We start from the raw sequence: 16,025 nt of genomic DNA, 5'->3' as shown, positions 1-16,025 counted from the left end.
TCATTATTTATCTTGAATGCACTTAAGATGAAATTTGCAATTCGAGCTGACCTAAAACCTGTAAGCTGGTTGACTACCAATGTAATATTTAACAAAAAAGTGCATGCTGCCACCCTGTGGTTCAAACATATTGTACCAGAGGGGTAGACGATGCAGGCATGGCACTGTAACTTCTCCTCTCTAACCCCAATTACTATAAATGCATTTTCATGTTAGTTGTTGTTCAGTGTGAGTTCAGTATGAGCTCAGTGAAAGTTTCCACAAAAGATCAATAAGACAATCAACCACTCTGAGGCAGCACAATTATTGCTCAGCTCAGTGTTAGAGATATGCAAGTACCTGCTGTTTCTGCACATACTCAGGGTCAGTCTGGTCAGTGGCTTCATGCAGAGTATTAGCATGCATTTCACATTCCATAGTAGAAGATGTCTGTTTTCCTCCTTTGATGTTAGACCATAAAGTGGGGACAAAGGCAGTCATTTCTGTGCGTACATCCTGCATGTCAAACAACACAAACAGTCAGACATTTCATCTGGGGACATGTTTATGAAAAGTTATTTTAACAAAGCAGCAGTGTTGTTGTCATGATTTTAAAGGTCAAAAGCTGGACAGGGCCTGTATAATATTGCACTGCCCAATTTTTTTATGGTTATATTAAAAAAAATATAAATTAATGTTAAAAGGAAAGAAAACACAAAAAGAAAGGGAACTTTAACACCAAAACACCAAAAGAAAAAAACACTTTACCAGGTATTATTAGAGTCAACATACTAACTAACAATCCGCAAAGCTGTTTGACTGCCATAATGTATTCTTTTCTATTACATTTTTTTTTCTAAGTATCATGAATTGACTCAGTACTTGTTGGTGTAAATAAGTCACTGGTGGACTCTGGGTCCAGGCCCTGTCGTACCTCCCACTGCTTCCTGACCGAGTCAGAGAGCAACATCAGGTCCTGTAGCTGGGCCTCAGAGCTGAAGGCCCCCAAACCCTCCACTGCACCCAAGAACTCCTCAAGCACAGCTGGGCGCAGAATCTTTAAAGCCCTCTGGAAGCAAATATTATGCATAAAAAGACATAGCTGGACAGACATGCATGAACATGAGAGCTATGTAAAACAAAACAGACCTGTTAAGAATGTGCCCTGATTTTTTACTTGAAGTTCAAAACATGATTTACAGTTTTCAGGGTCTGGATGTTGCATCATGGAAAGCACAAGTCCTGAGCAAGGACAAACTCTCATTTCAAGCATGTAATGTGCAACAAGGAGCTGGGAGGCTTGCCTTGTAGTTGGGCAAAGAACACAGACAGAAGCTTGAATATGCATTTTGTGGCAAACATTGAAAGGGTAATGAGATATTTCAAGTCAATGAAAAACTAAATTCTCTCACAAAGAGGATCACTTCTGTATTAATTGATGTCCGTTGATGTTTCGGAGATAAGACCTTTTTCAAGGGACAGTAATGCTGTATTAAATCAGAATTTACTTCAAAGGGACTAATTCCTTGGACGGTGATTTGTGCATTATTCTCTGCCTTTCTGAGCTGGAAACTTTACCTGTTTTCTCTTGGCTTGACGATCAGATATCTCTTTGTCACTGAACAGTGTGATGGCTCTCTGGATGTGTTCTTGCAGGCGAAACTTGGCCTTCTCCAGCCTGCTCCTGGCCATAGACTGGGCTTTTGAATGAACTTCGCTTCTGACCATGACCGGTGGCTGTGGAGACATGTTATTTCCACTCTGTGCATCCAGGTGCTGCCTTATTTTGAGCTTCTGTGGAGTTTGTCTAGAAGACGAGCTCTCCCTTTCCTCTCTGGCAATGCTTGTCCTACTTTTAGATAGAATTAGACTTTGAGCTTTTGTTATCTGCTGAGAAGGCAGTCCTGGATCTTGGGCCAGAGTAGGTAGATGCTTATCTTTTAGACTTGAACTTGGAGCTTGACCATGGTAATTGGTTCTTGATGGAGTTTGGGTCATGGCCTCAGAATGATCTTCTTTTGGAGTTTGAGCCAGAGAAGACTGAACTTGAGACAGTGTTGGTTCAATCAAAGGCTGAGGCTGAATGTGGGTTTTAGAATAGGGTAAAGCCATGGTTGTTCCTTCTTGTGTGCTGATGTGTTGAGAATGACTGTAGTTTTTTGCCGATCCCTTGAGCCCTTTTTCACTTTGATGAGGTGTCTGAACTGGAGTTCCGCGTGGAAATTGAGTTGACTCATGGGCTTGGAGCTCAACTGTCCCAACCTGGCCTACATGCTTGGTTGCAGCCACAACAAATGACCCTGACCCTGGCCCTGACCCTGGCTCTGTCTGGGTCTGAGACTGATTGTCAGACATTTCACCAACATGTTGCCGGAACCCAAAGCAACTAAGCATTTCAACAATTTCCTATGAAAGCAAACACAAAAGACACAAAGGACACGGTCGCTTTAGTTGAAGAGGGGTGAAATAGAATCTGAGTCACTTGGTCCTTGAAGACATTATCAAAATGTTATACATTACTTCAACTCACCCGAGACTGGGACAGTGCCTCTGCGACCCTACCCTGCATGGTGGAGGTACTGAGGTGGTGCAGAGGAGAGGTTTTCTGTACTCGTGACACAAGGCCCTGCAGATTCTGTCCCTCAGTCACAACCTGACTCTCCAGCTGCAAGCCTCGAGAGATCAGCACCTAGAGAGGGGTATGGCCTGTATTGTGAGTTAAATATTGTATTACTCCATTTAATGCCTATAAACCATGTAATACCATAGTTTCATAAACATACAAAACATAAACATGAACAAATATTAATTTTGGTTGTTATTGTTTCTAAGCTGGCCCTATTGAATAAGAAGCGGGGGGGGTGGGGGTGTTGTGGCTCTGTCATTATCATTTTTGCCAAACCTACTTTAAGTAATTACCTGCAACTTTGTTATTTAAATAAATGTTTGTTTTAGTAGTTTCTAATGCTTATTAAATAAATAAATAAATAAATAAATAAAAAATCAGCAATTCATGCTGTGCTCAGTTCAGCTTTAATATTTCTACCATGTCTGGTAGCTCTTTCCTGGGAAAAGTCCTCTGGTGATACGTTCTATGTGTTGGTAACAGGAACAGGGGATTATTTAGCATAAACAGAAGAATAACTGGGTATTTAGCATGAGAAGCTATTGCCACCATGGGTGAACAGACAAAGAAAAGAGTGCCACCTACAGAAGCTCAAACTTCAACAACAAAAAATCCAAGGAACGTGCATACAGCAATGGACACACTGTCTGACTGACAGATGATTTCTGGAAAGGGCACTACAGTAATTGAAATACAATAGACACAATAGGCAATGTAGTGAAAAAGACACCAATAAATAAATAAATAATCACACATTATCACATCAAAACATGTTATTCTTCTTGTTCACCTGTTCTTAAAATAGAACACAGCAAACAATAAATGCCAACTCAGTTGCAGTTGCTAACCTTAGCTTTTGGTTCGAGTCCTGCACGTCCCCTTTGCTCTCTCTCCTTCAGGTGCTGGTAAAACTCCAGTGCCTCAGTGGTCCAGTGGCTCAATTCAGCCAGTCGGCCCTCTAGTCTGGATGCAGCACGTAGCAGTTCCCTGCATGTGCTCTCTGCTATAGCAAGTGTCTGCTGTACCTATCCAAAAATGCAGAGTAGGACTTAGAACCCAACCCGATCTTGTGAAATCACAAAGAGGTGGCAACATGAACAAAGTTTCATCTGAACACCATTATGTTGTTATGGTAGCAACACATTGGCAATTACCATACTGATTGACTGATGTATGTATGCAACCTGAGTGCAGTTTTAATTAATCTGGGCATCAAATTCTCACTAATTCCTCACTAATAGAGGAAATAATGGGGAATTTTGAACTTGTCATTGGCACTGCAAATTGCTACCTCTGTCAGATTTTGCAGGGGTGTCTCCATGTGGCTTGCTTGATAATCTGGAGACAGACTGAAAGAAGACAGGTCCATCTCCACTATCTTTTTACTCAGTGACTGATTGACAGAAAAAAACACAAGGAACAAAAAAGAGGGAAAAGCTCAGGCATGGAAAAAAAAATACTTGCTAATGCTTTCAAAGATACATTATTCTATATGGCCAACCTGCAAACTCCGCATGTTTGCCTTGAGTGGGACAGAGGCAACCTGTAGCGGCTGTCTCAGTAGACAGTTTGCCTCCTGGCCCAATGTTTGCACCATCTGAAGACTTGGAGGACCAGCACTGGGCTCAGATGATGCCTCCTAAAAACAGAAACTGCTTCATAACCATCAAAACTGCAATACCATTTTTGTTGGTGCACTTAATCTATATGGGTATAGATGGTGAAAGATATTTGTTTACAGAACTAAGGAGAGTAAAATGGTGGATTGAACTCATCATAATGTAAATTTAGTTCATCTAATTTTTCAGGCAAGTGTAATTATATTAAAATAATTGTATCAAAATATAGAAAAAATATTTCACTATAGGGCTACTGATGAACATACGTGTATTCTGGTACTTAATTTTACATAACTGTCTCCTTGACTTCCCCTTGATGCTATGTCTGTGCCACATCATACTTACAAACACTGTCCTCTTCATGCATTCAGCCCACTGCATGTTGACCTTGCTGAGCTGCTCAGCTAGGGCAAGGCTGGTGGAAGTTTCTGTCACTTCGATGAGCAAGTTCCCCATCTCATTTAACAGAGCCTGATTGGAGCTCCACTCAGTCATAACCTGGGGGCTTTCCTATAGGAAAGCAAAAAACCCCGATAGGACAGGAGTATTTCTGTATCAAAATCTTTCTGAGTGCAGCTTTAAATGTATGATTTGAAATAATATTTCCTCTTTGTATTATAGTTATGACAGTCTATTAGTAACAATGTCATAATTCATTAACAAAACTTGAATGATGGTAAAATTCTTTGCTGATGTGATTACAAATGCACAGCCGGGACAGAGTGATGTTTAGCTACCTGCATCCCCATAGCAGGGAACTGAGTTTGCGACTCTAACTTCTGTGTGAGCCATGCCTGTAGAGAAGGCAGGCACTTGTTGTAAGCCTCCCAAGCAGAAAGTACTCTCTCCATTCTCCCTCTCACAGCCTTCACAGCCTCCATAACCACGGCTGCTTCACCTTCTGCTTCCTTCACCTGTCGACCAACCAGCTGTGAATCGTCACCTGAGGAGTGTGTATTGTGTGAGGTTAGAAGTTGTCTTTTCTTCTTCTTCCTCTTCTTTAAAAAAGAAGCTCATTAACTCTGTAGTGGATTAAAGTTCAGCATTGGCACACACACACACACACACACACACACACACACACACACACACACACACACACACACACACACACACACACACAGCAGCTCATACCTAGTGCTGCTTTGCTGGTGTAAGTGCTAGCCATGTCCTTAAGTTTTTGGAGTGCATCCATTAGAATCAAAACCAACCCTTGGCGCTCAACTGTTTCCTAAACAGACAAATCCAAAAATCATAAATAGGTTGGTATTTTAGTAAGCATAATTTTACAACAGCAACTAAAGCATATATGATAATACAATAACTGATGATACTGTAGTTTGAGCATAACAATGAGTTAAATCTTCCAGCTACACACTTACATGCCAGTCTTGCAGGAGCAGCTGCACTGCTTCCTGAGATCTGTAGGGAGTTTTCCAGGAATGCAGCTTTTCCTTGATGCAACTAAGGAGGTCCAACACGGTGTGGCGGTGTTCGTGGTATTCCAGCTTGATCCCTTGATACTTGGCTGTGACTCGAACATTTGTTAAACTGTTTGCAATTGAAGGACATAATGATTCTGCATTAACTGATAAATGAAGCAGCAGTTTCACCATAGCCTATTTATTCCACTGCAAAAATGTGACTTCTGTATTTCTGTTTATTAAAAGCTACCACATCTGAAATATTATTGCAATAACTTGGTCAGTGATATAGTGTATTGGTCTATAGAAATGCCTTAATGTTCCTTTATTATAAATGCATCAGTTTAGCAAGGTAACACATCATGTCCCTAAAGTTGTCAGTTCTGTTCAGTTCAATTCATATCATTCTTCACTTTTTAGCTCCCAGCAGATACAGATATGTGCATGGGAAGAATGATTTTAAAAACCATCTGTTTACATGAATAAAACACTTATTTCACCTTCTTTTAACCTCCTCAAACTTTTCAAAGGGCACAATTACAGCACCAGTGTCATCTTCATTGTGGAAGGTGTGAAGAGTGTTGAGGTGGTGGCTCATCTCCTTAAGCAAAGTCTGAAGAAAACCAGGAGAAAGATGATAAGTATTTATTCACAACACCTGAAATACTTGCTGAAATACATGCAATTTTGAAATTGTTGGGGGCACAAGAACAGTCAGATTTAAAAATGTATTAAACTGAGCATCAGCTCACAATATTGGATCTCAGCAGATTAAATTCAAAACATATCAGTATTCAAAAACCCATATCATAAAACCCATACCTGCTACTTTTCCCTACCCTTGTTCAAATTCCATGTATTCCTAACCTATTTGGTTTTGCTATCTATCTTTGGAATGCTGAAAACCTCATTGACCAAACCTGTAGTGTGTCTTGTTGGGCTCTTGCTTTTTTAGCAGCACTCGCATGATCTAGTGCCGCCTGTCCCTCTTCTGTTAGTGCTGCCTCCGCATGCTGCAGCCAAACAACAACCAAGTCCAGAGGAGGAGGAAGGGCCAGGTCCAGTTCTGCTTTACATCTCTGCAGCTGGACAGTGACACCCACATAGAAAAACAAACTCTCATAAACTGGAGCAGTAAGCAGCCAAAAGCAGCACAATACCTGGAACCACACCACGAGCAAAGGAAAAAAATAATCTAGCCTGATGAGTTGTTTTTGAGGGTTTTTTCTCATCCAGATGGGTTGATGATTGGAGAAAGCCAAAAGAGAGTTAAGCCCACCATATCCGCTGCCAACAGTCTCACAACTGTCTCACAAAACCAGATCAGTGGGTTAGCAAACTAAATGTGCTGTTGATTCTGGCTGTTTGGTCCACAGCAGTGGCTGGGGTTGCATCACCAGCAGATTGCAACGCCATCATAACTTGGGTGACACAGCAAACCCAATCCTAAAAATCAAAAATTTACTCTGGAAAGTGGAATTACTGTTATTACCAAGATCCCCATGAACTTGGATGCACAGATAGTAGCGTTTCTTGATCATTGCCCATTTTAACTATAAAGTATCAAATATCAAATAGCAGGAAGCTTCTATTATTTGACTGTATTTGAAATAATAGTAATGGATGCTATTGACCTTAATAATGAAAGAAAAATCACTGTGAGTATGTTTAAATCTCTTTCATATGATTCCCTAGAGTGAGTGTGTTCTTAGTAAGACTGGAAACCCTGGGGTTGATAGAGTCAGTTCATAACCACCTTAAGAGTTAGCAAGGTTTGCCATTATTTAGATTTGTGAAGCTGGAGATACCCTGACTACACCGAACAGCCTTTGTTAAAGGCAGTTTCCTTATTAGGAAGTGGTTAATACCTTAATCAATGGCGTTAAACAGGGGTTATATTTTTACCCAATTCTGTTTGTCTGTTTGTTTGTATGTCTGTTTCTTAGCAGGATATCTCAAAACAGTATGAACTGATTTGCATGAAACTTGGTGGAAAGGTTCATCACAGGCCAAGGAAGGACTGACCATCTTTTCACACATATCGGCCAAAGCAGGGTGGGGCAGTGGGTGTGATTACCTTTTCCTCTAGACGATCCCATGCTGCTCGGAGAGCATGTTGCTCTTTACTTGGCTCAGGGCTGCGTTTTATGGCCCCAAGGAGGGGAATCACTGGCCTCCTTTGCTCACTGAGTGATCCAGCAAGGCTCTGAAATACCTGGCAAACCACAAACATACAAATAAAAACTCCTATTCACTATACAATAATACCAAACATATACACCCACAGGTATGCTTTACCATTTGAGTCTTTGCCCACATCTGGCCTTACCTCATATTTTTCTGCATAGCTTGATTTCTCTGTTGCTGTCCACGCCTCTGACAGCTCCTGATATGCTTTTTCTAACCAGCAAGTCACCTCCTGAGCTCGCTTATGGGGAGAGGCCTAAAATTTCAATAAAAAATTACACTAAGATGCTGTATGTTTACCAAGGTGTATACTGGATAAAGGGTAAGAGAATATTAAGATACTGTACGTGTGTTTGCACCGCACAGTGAGTGGATGAACGTAACTCCCAAATGCATCATGAACAAACAAAATACAAGAACTACTCTGTATTAAAATTAATCAAATGCAATTGCAATGTTAAGCAAGAAAGAAAAATGTGCAGCACTAGAGCAATGTGCTTGACAGAATGAAACAAACAGAAAGCAGCAAAAATAAATCAAAGCAGCGTCCTGTGCTCTTTGTATAGCTACCTGGTGTAAGGGCGAGACAGCAATTGCAGGAGTGAAGTGAGCGGGCAAGTTGACAGGAGAGAGGCAGCAGGGCTGGGCCAGAGAAAACAGCTAGACCACAGCCACCAAAAGATGGAAAAGAGTTGGAGAAAGAGGACAGAAAAGATAAGCAGCAGGCATGGGAGGACTAATAAAATATGCTGCTCAAGTAGGCCTAGTACTATTACCCTGCAGAACATTTTATTTGGTTGATTTACTGGTGAAAAAATCTACTTGATTAAAAATAAAAAGTAGGTTATTAAGCCATAAAATACAGTGCATGAACAAAGTAAAGCCAGACTACTTATCAACCAGCAAATTCCCCTGTGTTCAGTATTAGATAAGATGGACAATGAGAACCTAAAAATATATAGACCTACATGTAAAAAATTGTATACATGCAGTAGAGTAATACTTCATTAAAAGCATATTAAAGTGAAGGCAAAATTCAGGTAAAAGTAGCCTACAAAAAACATCTACTCAATTACAATATTTGAAGACTCCAGGGGAATATAGATTCACATTTTAAAGTTATAGCTAGCTAGTAGCCATGAAGCTTGTAAGCTATTGAACTTTCCTGCTAATTTCAAGTATTAATTTGAGTATTTGCTGCATTGTAGAGGAGGAGGAATGCAGGTCTCTTCTGGTTCCTGTATGGGAACCTGCTCCATGTCTACTGAGACTACAAGGCTCCATCAAATAAACTGACTAGCTGAATCTAGGTGAGAGCTATGATCACTTTTTGATTCTTAAAATCCACATTAACCATGACAAGGCAATGTAGATGAATGACAGGTTAAAGAAGGATTTTTAACCCCTGAGTCAAATAAGACGTGAATTGTTCAAAGGGAGTTCATCTCGGTGTCTATAACGTGGCTCTAATTCTCAGCGTAGATACACTGTAGGTAGACCTGAGAGACCTTATTAATTTGCTGGAGCAATGTTTGTGAAAGAACAGATGCTCATAAGGTGAGGCGGAGGAAGACGTGTCAGGATGGATGAGAAACAAAGAAAAAAGGATTTTTGAAGATAGATGCAGTGGAGGGAGGAGTATGGGAATTATGAAGGATAAAAAAGAACTGAGTGACTGGGGAGAAAAAAACAGATGTGTTCAACCAAGAATGTGTTCTGTGAAGTTGTCTGTACTCATAAAATGTTCTAGGTTACAAGTTCTGATCTGAGACCATATTGCCTGAGCTCATGAAGTTGATACAGTCATATATGCTGACCTGCGGTCCAAGATCAAGCACTGCTGCTCTTATGAATTCTTATAACTAACCTCCAGGGTTGCATTTCCAAATATATCCATTGCCTAAGTATCTTTTTGGCACGGTTCCACAACTTTCTTGAAAAAACATGTCTAAACATTTTATCTGTCAAGCTTAAATTGAAAGTATAATATGACACTTTCTAATTTAAGGCAGAAATTAACAAGGTTAAGGGGAACAGCTATACAAGGCCATGAATACTCTGGCAAATGAACATTTTATTCAGTGTCATACAGTGAAAAAAAGGGGGGGTTGCTAACCTGCAGATGGTCATCAGGTGCTGGCATGTCGTTGGAGTACTGTAGAAACTGGGCCACATAAGTCATAATGGACTTCTCATCTGGATCTTTAACATCAACATCTGAGGTATAGGGAAATAGAGTTTTCAGATAATTCAATTTCAAACTGAATTTTAGAAAAAGCAATTATGCAAGTAACAACTCTTTTTTAAATTGCTACATGCAATATCATAGATGATATTCCAATTCATAAAACTACTGGTCACTTGGAAAAGAAATGAAATGACTATAAAACAAAACTATGTCCTCGGTCTCACCCTGGGGCTCCAGTAGACGGGGGATGCGGAGCTCCCTCTCGGCCAGGTGAAACGCCTCCTCCAGGTTCTGCTGTCTGCTCCTGGACGCAACCAGAGACAGATCCACCAGCTCCGGCCTGAGAGAACTGAGGATGGCCAAGAAGGCAACTCCACTTCTCCAGCTCGACTTGAAGTCCTTGACACTGACAGAGCAACCGGCCCTGAAGACAGAGAAAGTCAGGCAGACAAACACAGAAACAAAGAAACAAAGAAAGAATGAGTATGAAGGGGGAAAAAAAGATATGAATATACTAGTTCATGCCAGAAATGGTATTACAGCAAAGAACTTCTTGGTCTTTGGAATGGGTACAAGAATGTTTTTAAAAACCAAAGAAAGTCTGGTAAAAAAGCTTTATTAATTCATTGTCTTGACCTGCTTATTCCTATTTATAAGGAGCTGGAGCATATATCAGTTGATGCTTTTCTTTTAACCACCAGTGTTTATGCTCATGAACCCACCGCTGGCACTGGTCCCTGACCCACATGAGCAGGGCCTTCTTGGCAGATATTCGGAAGCGGCTGTGGAGGGGTGATGTCCGACCTGGAGGGGTGGGACTTGCTGAGGCTGGACCCACTATGGCTGGGCCACCAGACCAGGAGTCCAAGCTGGCCAGCGAGTCCAGGGAGGAATGACGAGAGCTGAAGGACAGAGTGCTGGCCAGCTCTTCAATCTAAAATAGATAAACATGATGCCAACAGGTCAAAAGTATTGCTCAGTCCCATGACTCTTGCATCATCAAAGTGGAGACAATACTTTATGCTGATACTGAATATTTTATGTAGAATATGTTTTGGCTTTCAGTGGTGATGACAACACAGTAGGTACTCACATGACAGTGGAGAATGATGGTCCATATCAGACCAAGGATAATGGAGGGCCGTCCATCTATGATATCCGGGATGTTTATATTCACAAGTTTGACCTGCACCAACCATAAATGGCAAAAGTCAGCAAAGCACGCCACAGATTCACATGCTATCTGTGTGGTGTGGTATCTTACCGATTTTTTCTTGAGAAAATTTAGTGCTGTCTCAATGTTAGCCCTCTGTTGGAAAACCCCACGGCCCTTTTCCCTTTTCTGTAGAGATAATGTGGCATTTTAGATGTGTCGTTCAGAAGACATACTGGCAAGTTGTAGTATCCTTGTTTTGTTTTGGATTTTTTTTTATTAAAAATTTAAAAATTGACTTAATGGATATATTTATCGAGGTACAGGTGCCAAAATAAACTACTGGACATCTGTTTATTTCTGTGAGGTCAGAGGTGTGATGTTTTAACTCACCATACGCTGGTCACTCATCACCTCCAACAGGTCAAGCAGCCGTGCTCCATCCCTAAGGTCAGAAAACAGGTCCGACACTGAGGACGGGGGGCATCTCTGTAACAGCAACAACAACAAAATGAAGCAGATCTCATCATGTTTGCCTCTCAGCAGGTGATGGCCACATAGATGTGTTCTCATTCAGCTGCATCTAAAAATTTGAGCAGGAAAAGGTAGAGATAACAAATTCATGTCAATTCTAATGGACATTTGCTTTTGCACAAGCATCCAGCACTAAAAGCACTACACAAATATCTTGTGTACAAAGGAATTGTGCTATATATAGCTTTTTAATATCAAAAAATCATTGCAGCACATTAGTTCTGAGACATTATAATTATCAGACAAGACCATTACTGCAAAGACTTGCTGCTGCAGGCCTCTAAACTGCAAAACTAATAAACGACTCCCTTGCAAAATATAGCAATGAAGTTCATGGGAAAAGTGGTGTTAATTTTGAGAAAAACTATAACTATATAGGGTGCATGGGTGCATATAATGCACCGTCAAAAATAAAACCCATAACCCCAAAATTCTAAATTTATTGCCAATAATCCAGTCAAGTTTAATTAGTGGATTCATTCGAAGGCAGACAAGTTTCTCAGTGGAGTCTCTATGTCTAACGGAAGTCACACCACTGTATTTTGTCTTCCAGAAATAAAGGGAACATTTCCTGTACGGGATTGTCAGTGGGCTTAAATGGTGTAAGTTATTGTGTGTGTAATGAAGGAGTGAGAGAGTTTGAGTCTGAAGTGTAGCCAGGTGGATGTGACGGCTGTCTGGGTTCAGGTTACATGCTGTTCTGCTCAACTGGGACACTATTTATACTCCCAGCCCAAGTCACAAGCAGCTCAAGGTCTCTTGCCAGAGCCAGGGTGAGACGCTTCTCTCCTTCACTGCACGTCGCGGTGTGACCAATGAGTCAGCATGTCACGCTCTATAACGAGTCCAGTTTGTTTCATATCATTTACAACCATGCATGATGTCATGACATTTTGCAATGCTTTCTGGGAACTCACAATTCATGCTGCTATACCACTCACGATACTTTGAAAATTTCAAAATGGCTATCTGAAAAGCAGTGCAGTGACAAGCAAATTAGCATTGCTCCAGGGATCTTGTGAATTATTTGCAGGTGCTATAAGAACAATACAGAATCATCTTCTACTTCTCAGTAACATTATATGGTACCAAAACTGATGATGACTTCCACTGCATTGACTGTATACAAACTTAGGGAAAGGAAATCCTAAGACACATGCAAAAGACACACTCTTCTCCTTACAAGTGTCTATTAATGCATCAGCATCAGAACCAGTGTGAGATTTGTGTCACTCAGTGTAACAGTAGGCGCATGGATGCAGTGAATACATGTTTGCAGCAATTTTTTGACCACTTCTCCATTTATATCTTCTCATCGTCTTCCTTTTCCACTCATCCTGCTGCTTTCCACTATGCCTTTACAAATAACACAACATGATGTATGTGTAAATGAAACGCAAAATTTTCTGTAGCAGTCACTCTTTTGTTTATGGATTAAATAAATTATGCCGAGTTTAGTATGATTATGTTCTAAGTTCAGTTAAAAGTGTCAGTCGAGAAGAGCCAGGAAAATGGCTCTCCCTGCAGAAGAATGAATGCTATTGACAAACATAAAAGCTGTAACATTTTGTGTTCAAAGAATTTCAACCAGTCTGTTTAAATTATTATGGCAGACATTTGGGGATTTCCACAGGTTTTTCTAGCTTTCCCTAAGTGCATGAAAGAGCGTTATCTTAAAAAAAAAAAAAGTAACATACACATCAACAATCTCTCCAGCGTACCTTGGCAAGTTGAGCATTTATCCAGTTGGTAAATGTCCTTTTCTGAATCTGTTCTTGCTCCACTGTCAATAAAAAAAGAAAGACGCTTTAACCAGTGCACAGTACATACAGGATGCATATAAATATTTGGGTGTGTTTCATCAATTGTATTCAGTTGAAAAGGAACAAATATGGCCATGCAGATTGATATAAATATATATGCTTTACAAATCAGCTGTATATTATCACACAGGGTTCTCAACATAAAATACCATGAGCCTTTTCCATAACTTCTGTGCCTTTACCTTGATTGTTTGTCAATGCTGTTTTGTTAACATGGTGAGCAGTCTAGTTTGGGCTATAAACCAACCCAAATGAGCACATAACACAGTACGTGAAATAAGTTGTAAGATGCATTCCGCTAAGTGGGCGATTTGTAAAACTGATATTTCCTGATTTCCCCAAAAATGTATCAAATACACTGATCTTCTTACCTGTAGCCATCATATCTTTCTACATGCCGTAATATTCCAGAAAAGTCCGGTTCCAGTCGGGTCAGAGACTACTCACCAGTGTCAGGGGACTGAGAGACTTTTTGAACTTCCATGCTGATATCCAGATAGTTAACAACCCAGCATATATCGTGACTGGACAGATTAGACTCCTCATTCAACATGGAATTGCCGTCTCTTGCACTTGTTACTGATACCAAAGACCCCAGAGAGGAAGGCTTCCTCTTTAAAGCTAATAAAGGAAGGCTAAGGCCTGGGATCTGGCCAGAGTGCTAGTACTCCGAGACAGTGACAGACATTGATACTGAGGCACACACACACATGTACATATGCACAACCTTGACGAACACACAGACAGACGTACACATATGCACACACTGTCTGAGGGGTTTTAGGGCATGAATGCTTCACTCACAGAGGTACTAGATGGATTCTAAGCTTCTGTTGCCAAAACAACATTAATCTTACAGTATATCTAACTTAAAAAAAAAAAAAAAAAAAAAAAAAAGGCTTAGGGCTTTTCCTGCTAATATGTTACTGGCAGATCACTTAAAGGTATATACCATTTATGGTAGAGTGCCCCTGTTAGTTCTCTTTGGAGGATAAACCATAAACTTCCACATTTTCCATCAGCTTTTGATGCCATCTCTAAAAGGTACAATTGCACAGGCAGCATTGAGTCTCGTTTCACTTTGTTTCAGAAGCTCTCTACAGTGGGTTAAGAGACCTTGAAGGTTTATCTGAGTCATATAGTTGATATTGGGCTTTGTCCAGGACCTGAATGACTGCTGTTTGTTTAAAGCCTGTCAAGACAGAAACTCCTGAACTTAACACAGCCTGCCAACTCTAACCCCACCCACTTCACCCATCAGAGTACAAACAGCAGTAACAAGCTTCATGGTGACAAAGTCATTGCAAGATAATCTAGCTCAAATGTGATTTCACATGTCACATTACAACCGAGGATCTTTTACAAAGTTTCAAAAGTGACATAGTAATAAAATGATTGGATGTTGATAAAGTATGATTGTAAAATATTCAAGGAATCACTTGAATCAAACATGTTTAATATTATCAAAAGTCTTTAGTCTTGCCTCATGCAAATAATCAAGATCAATGATGTGAATACTGTCAACAACCAATAGGTATGCTCTCTCCAGCACTAAACAGGAAGCAGCAAGCGGGGAGATATTAAACATGGCAGGGACTGCGGAGAGGCACAAGTGCAAGTCTCGGTTGGTAAGTCTCGTATGTGTGCTCAAGTGTATGTCTAACGTTGCTAAAGGCTTCCACTATCCTCCAGCTGTCATGTTAGGCGGCTACACCTATAACAACCAGGATTGTTTTGAGACTCCATACCTTCACACACTGGTAGTCAAGGTAACCCAGACAGGCAGACACACACACATACTTACACAGAAACACACTAGTATTACTCATAATCCACACCTTATGGAGTACCTGAGGAATCACTATAATATGCATCACTGTAATATTCCTATAATATTTGTCAGACAGTCTCAAAAGGAATCTAGGTGTAGTCTTGCAAATAATGACCCCAATATCCCCAGTCTCTGCAAACTCTTATAGCTGGTGACTAAAAGTATGGCTGTCAGTCTATTCAAAGTCTTCTCAAAGTCTTCTCATGTATGGTAGGCATAAGTCATATTGGAGTGATAAATTTGTTCATAGTTTGTGACTTTTCATTCCCTGCTACATTACGTCATGTGTCACAACGCCTCTGAAAGCACAGGAATAGACTGACCTTGGAGGAGCATGTGCACGTTGTCAATGTCCAGTGGGATACTTCCATCGTCCAGAGGGGAGTCTTCCTCTGCTCCACCTGAAGCCATAGTCTCTGACCAGGGGACGAAATCAACCTTGGGAAGCTCCTGGTGGTATGAATTGTGTTGAATAGCAAGGTATGTGCTCAAGAGAAATCCACAATGCCAAAATGGAGAAAAGGATCACCTACTAAGGATACATTATGCAATCTCAGTATTTTCTTTGAAACAATTTAGGCTGCTGGCCCCTGAGGGAGTTGTCTTTTGCAGATCCACTGCTTGCTCCATTGACCATGTTTTTACTTGATTCGTCATGTTG

The 16,025-nt window shown here is 40.6% G+C and overlaps 1 protein-coding gene across 1 annotated transcript in view; it reads right to left on the bottom strand.

Annotated features, from left to right (window-relative positions):
* Positions 1-15,821, bottom strand: part of syne2a (spectrin repeat containing, nuclear envelope 2a) — a 100,961-nt gene extending 85,140 nt beyond the window's left edge. Inside the window, exons 1-23 of the mRNA XM_030047854.1 lie at positions 15,688-15,821; positions 13,432-13,493; positions 11,570-11,665; positions 11,288-11,365; positions 11,117-11,209; positions 10,746-10,957; positions 10,248-10,447; positions 9,952-10,052; positions 7,978-8,091; positions 7,726-7,863; positions 6,569-6,733; positions 6,149-6,261; positions 5,607-5,775; positions 5,359-5,455; positions 4,984-5,167; positions 4,570-4,729; positions 4,107-4,244; positions 3,897-3,998; positions 3,454-3,630; positions 2,512-2,668; positions 1,558-2,387; positions 914-1,048; positions 340-495 (exon numbers count right to left, since the gene is read on the bottom strand). Coding sequence (XP_029903714.1) covers positions 340-495; positions 914-1,048; positions 1,558-2,387; positions 2,512-2,668; positions 3,454-3,630; positions 3,897-3,998; positions 4,107-4,244; positions 4,570-4,729; positions 4,984-5,167; positions 5,359-5,455; positions 5,607-5,775; positions 6,149-6,261; positions 6,569-6,733; positions 7,726-7,863; positions 7,978-8,091; positions 9,952-10,052; positions 10,248-10,447; positions 10,746-10,957; positions 11,117-11,209; positions 11,288-11,365; positions 11,570-11,665; positions 13,432-13,493; positions 15,688-15,775 — 3,765 coding nt within the window. The 5' untranslated portion in view covers positions 15,776-15,821. The remainder of the gene's footprint in view (positions 1-339; positions 496-913; positions 1,049-1,557; positions 2,388-2,511; positions 2,669-3,453; positions 3,631-3,896; positions 3,999-4,106; positions 4,245-4,569; positions 4,730-4,983; positions 5,168-5,358; positions 5,456-5,606; positions 5,776-6,148; positions 6,262-6,568; positions 6,734-7,725; positions 7,864-7,977; positions 8,092-9,951; positions 10,053-10,247; positions 10,448-10,745; positions 10,958-11,116; positions 11,210-11,287; positions 11,366-11,569; positions 11,666-13,431; positions 13,494-15,687) is intronic.
* Between the last annotated feature and the right edge of the window lie 204 nt (positions 15,822-16,025).

The sequence above is a fragment of the Myripristis murdjan genome, chromosome 24, assembly GCF_902150065.1.
Source record: "Myripristis murdjan chromosome 24, fMyrMur1.1, whole genome shotgun sequence".
NCBI lineage: Eukaryota > Metazoa > Chordata > Actinopteri > Holocentriformes > Holocentridae > Myripristis > Myripristis murdjan.
Note: the sequence above shows the minus strand (reverse complement) of the source record. Positions and strands in the feature narration are given on the sequence as shown.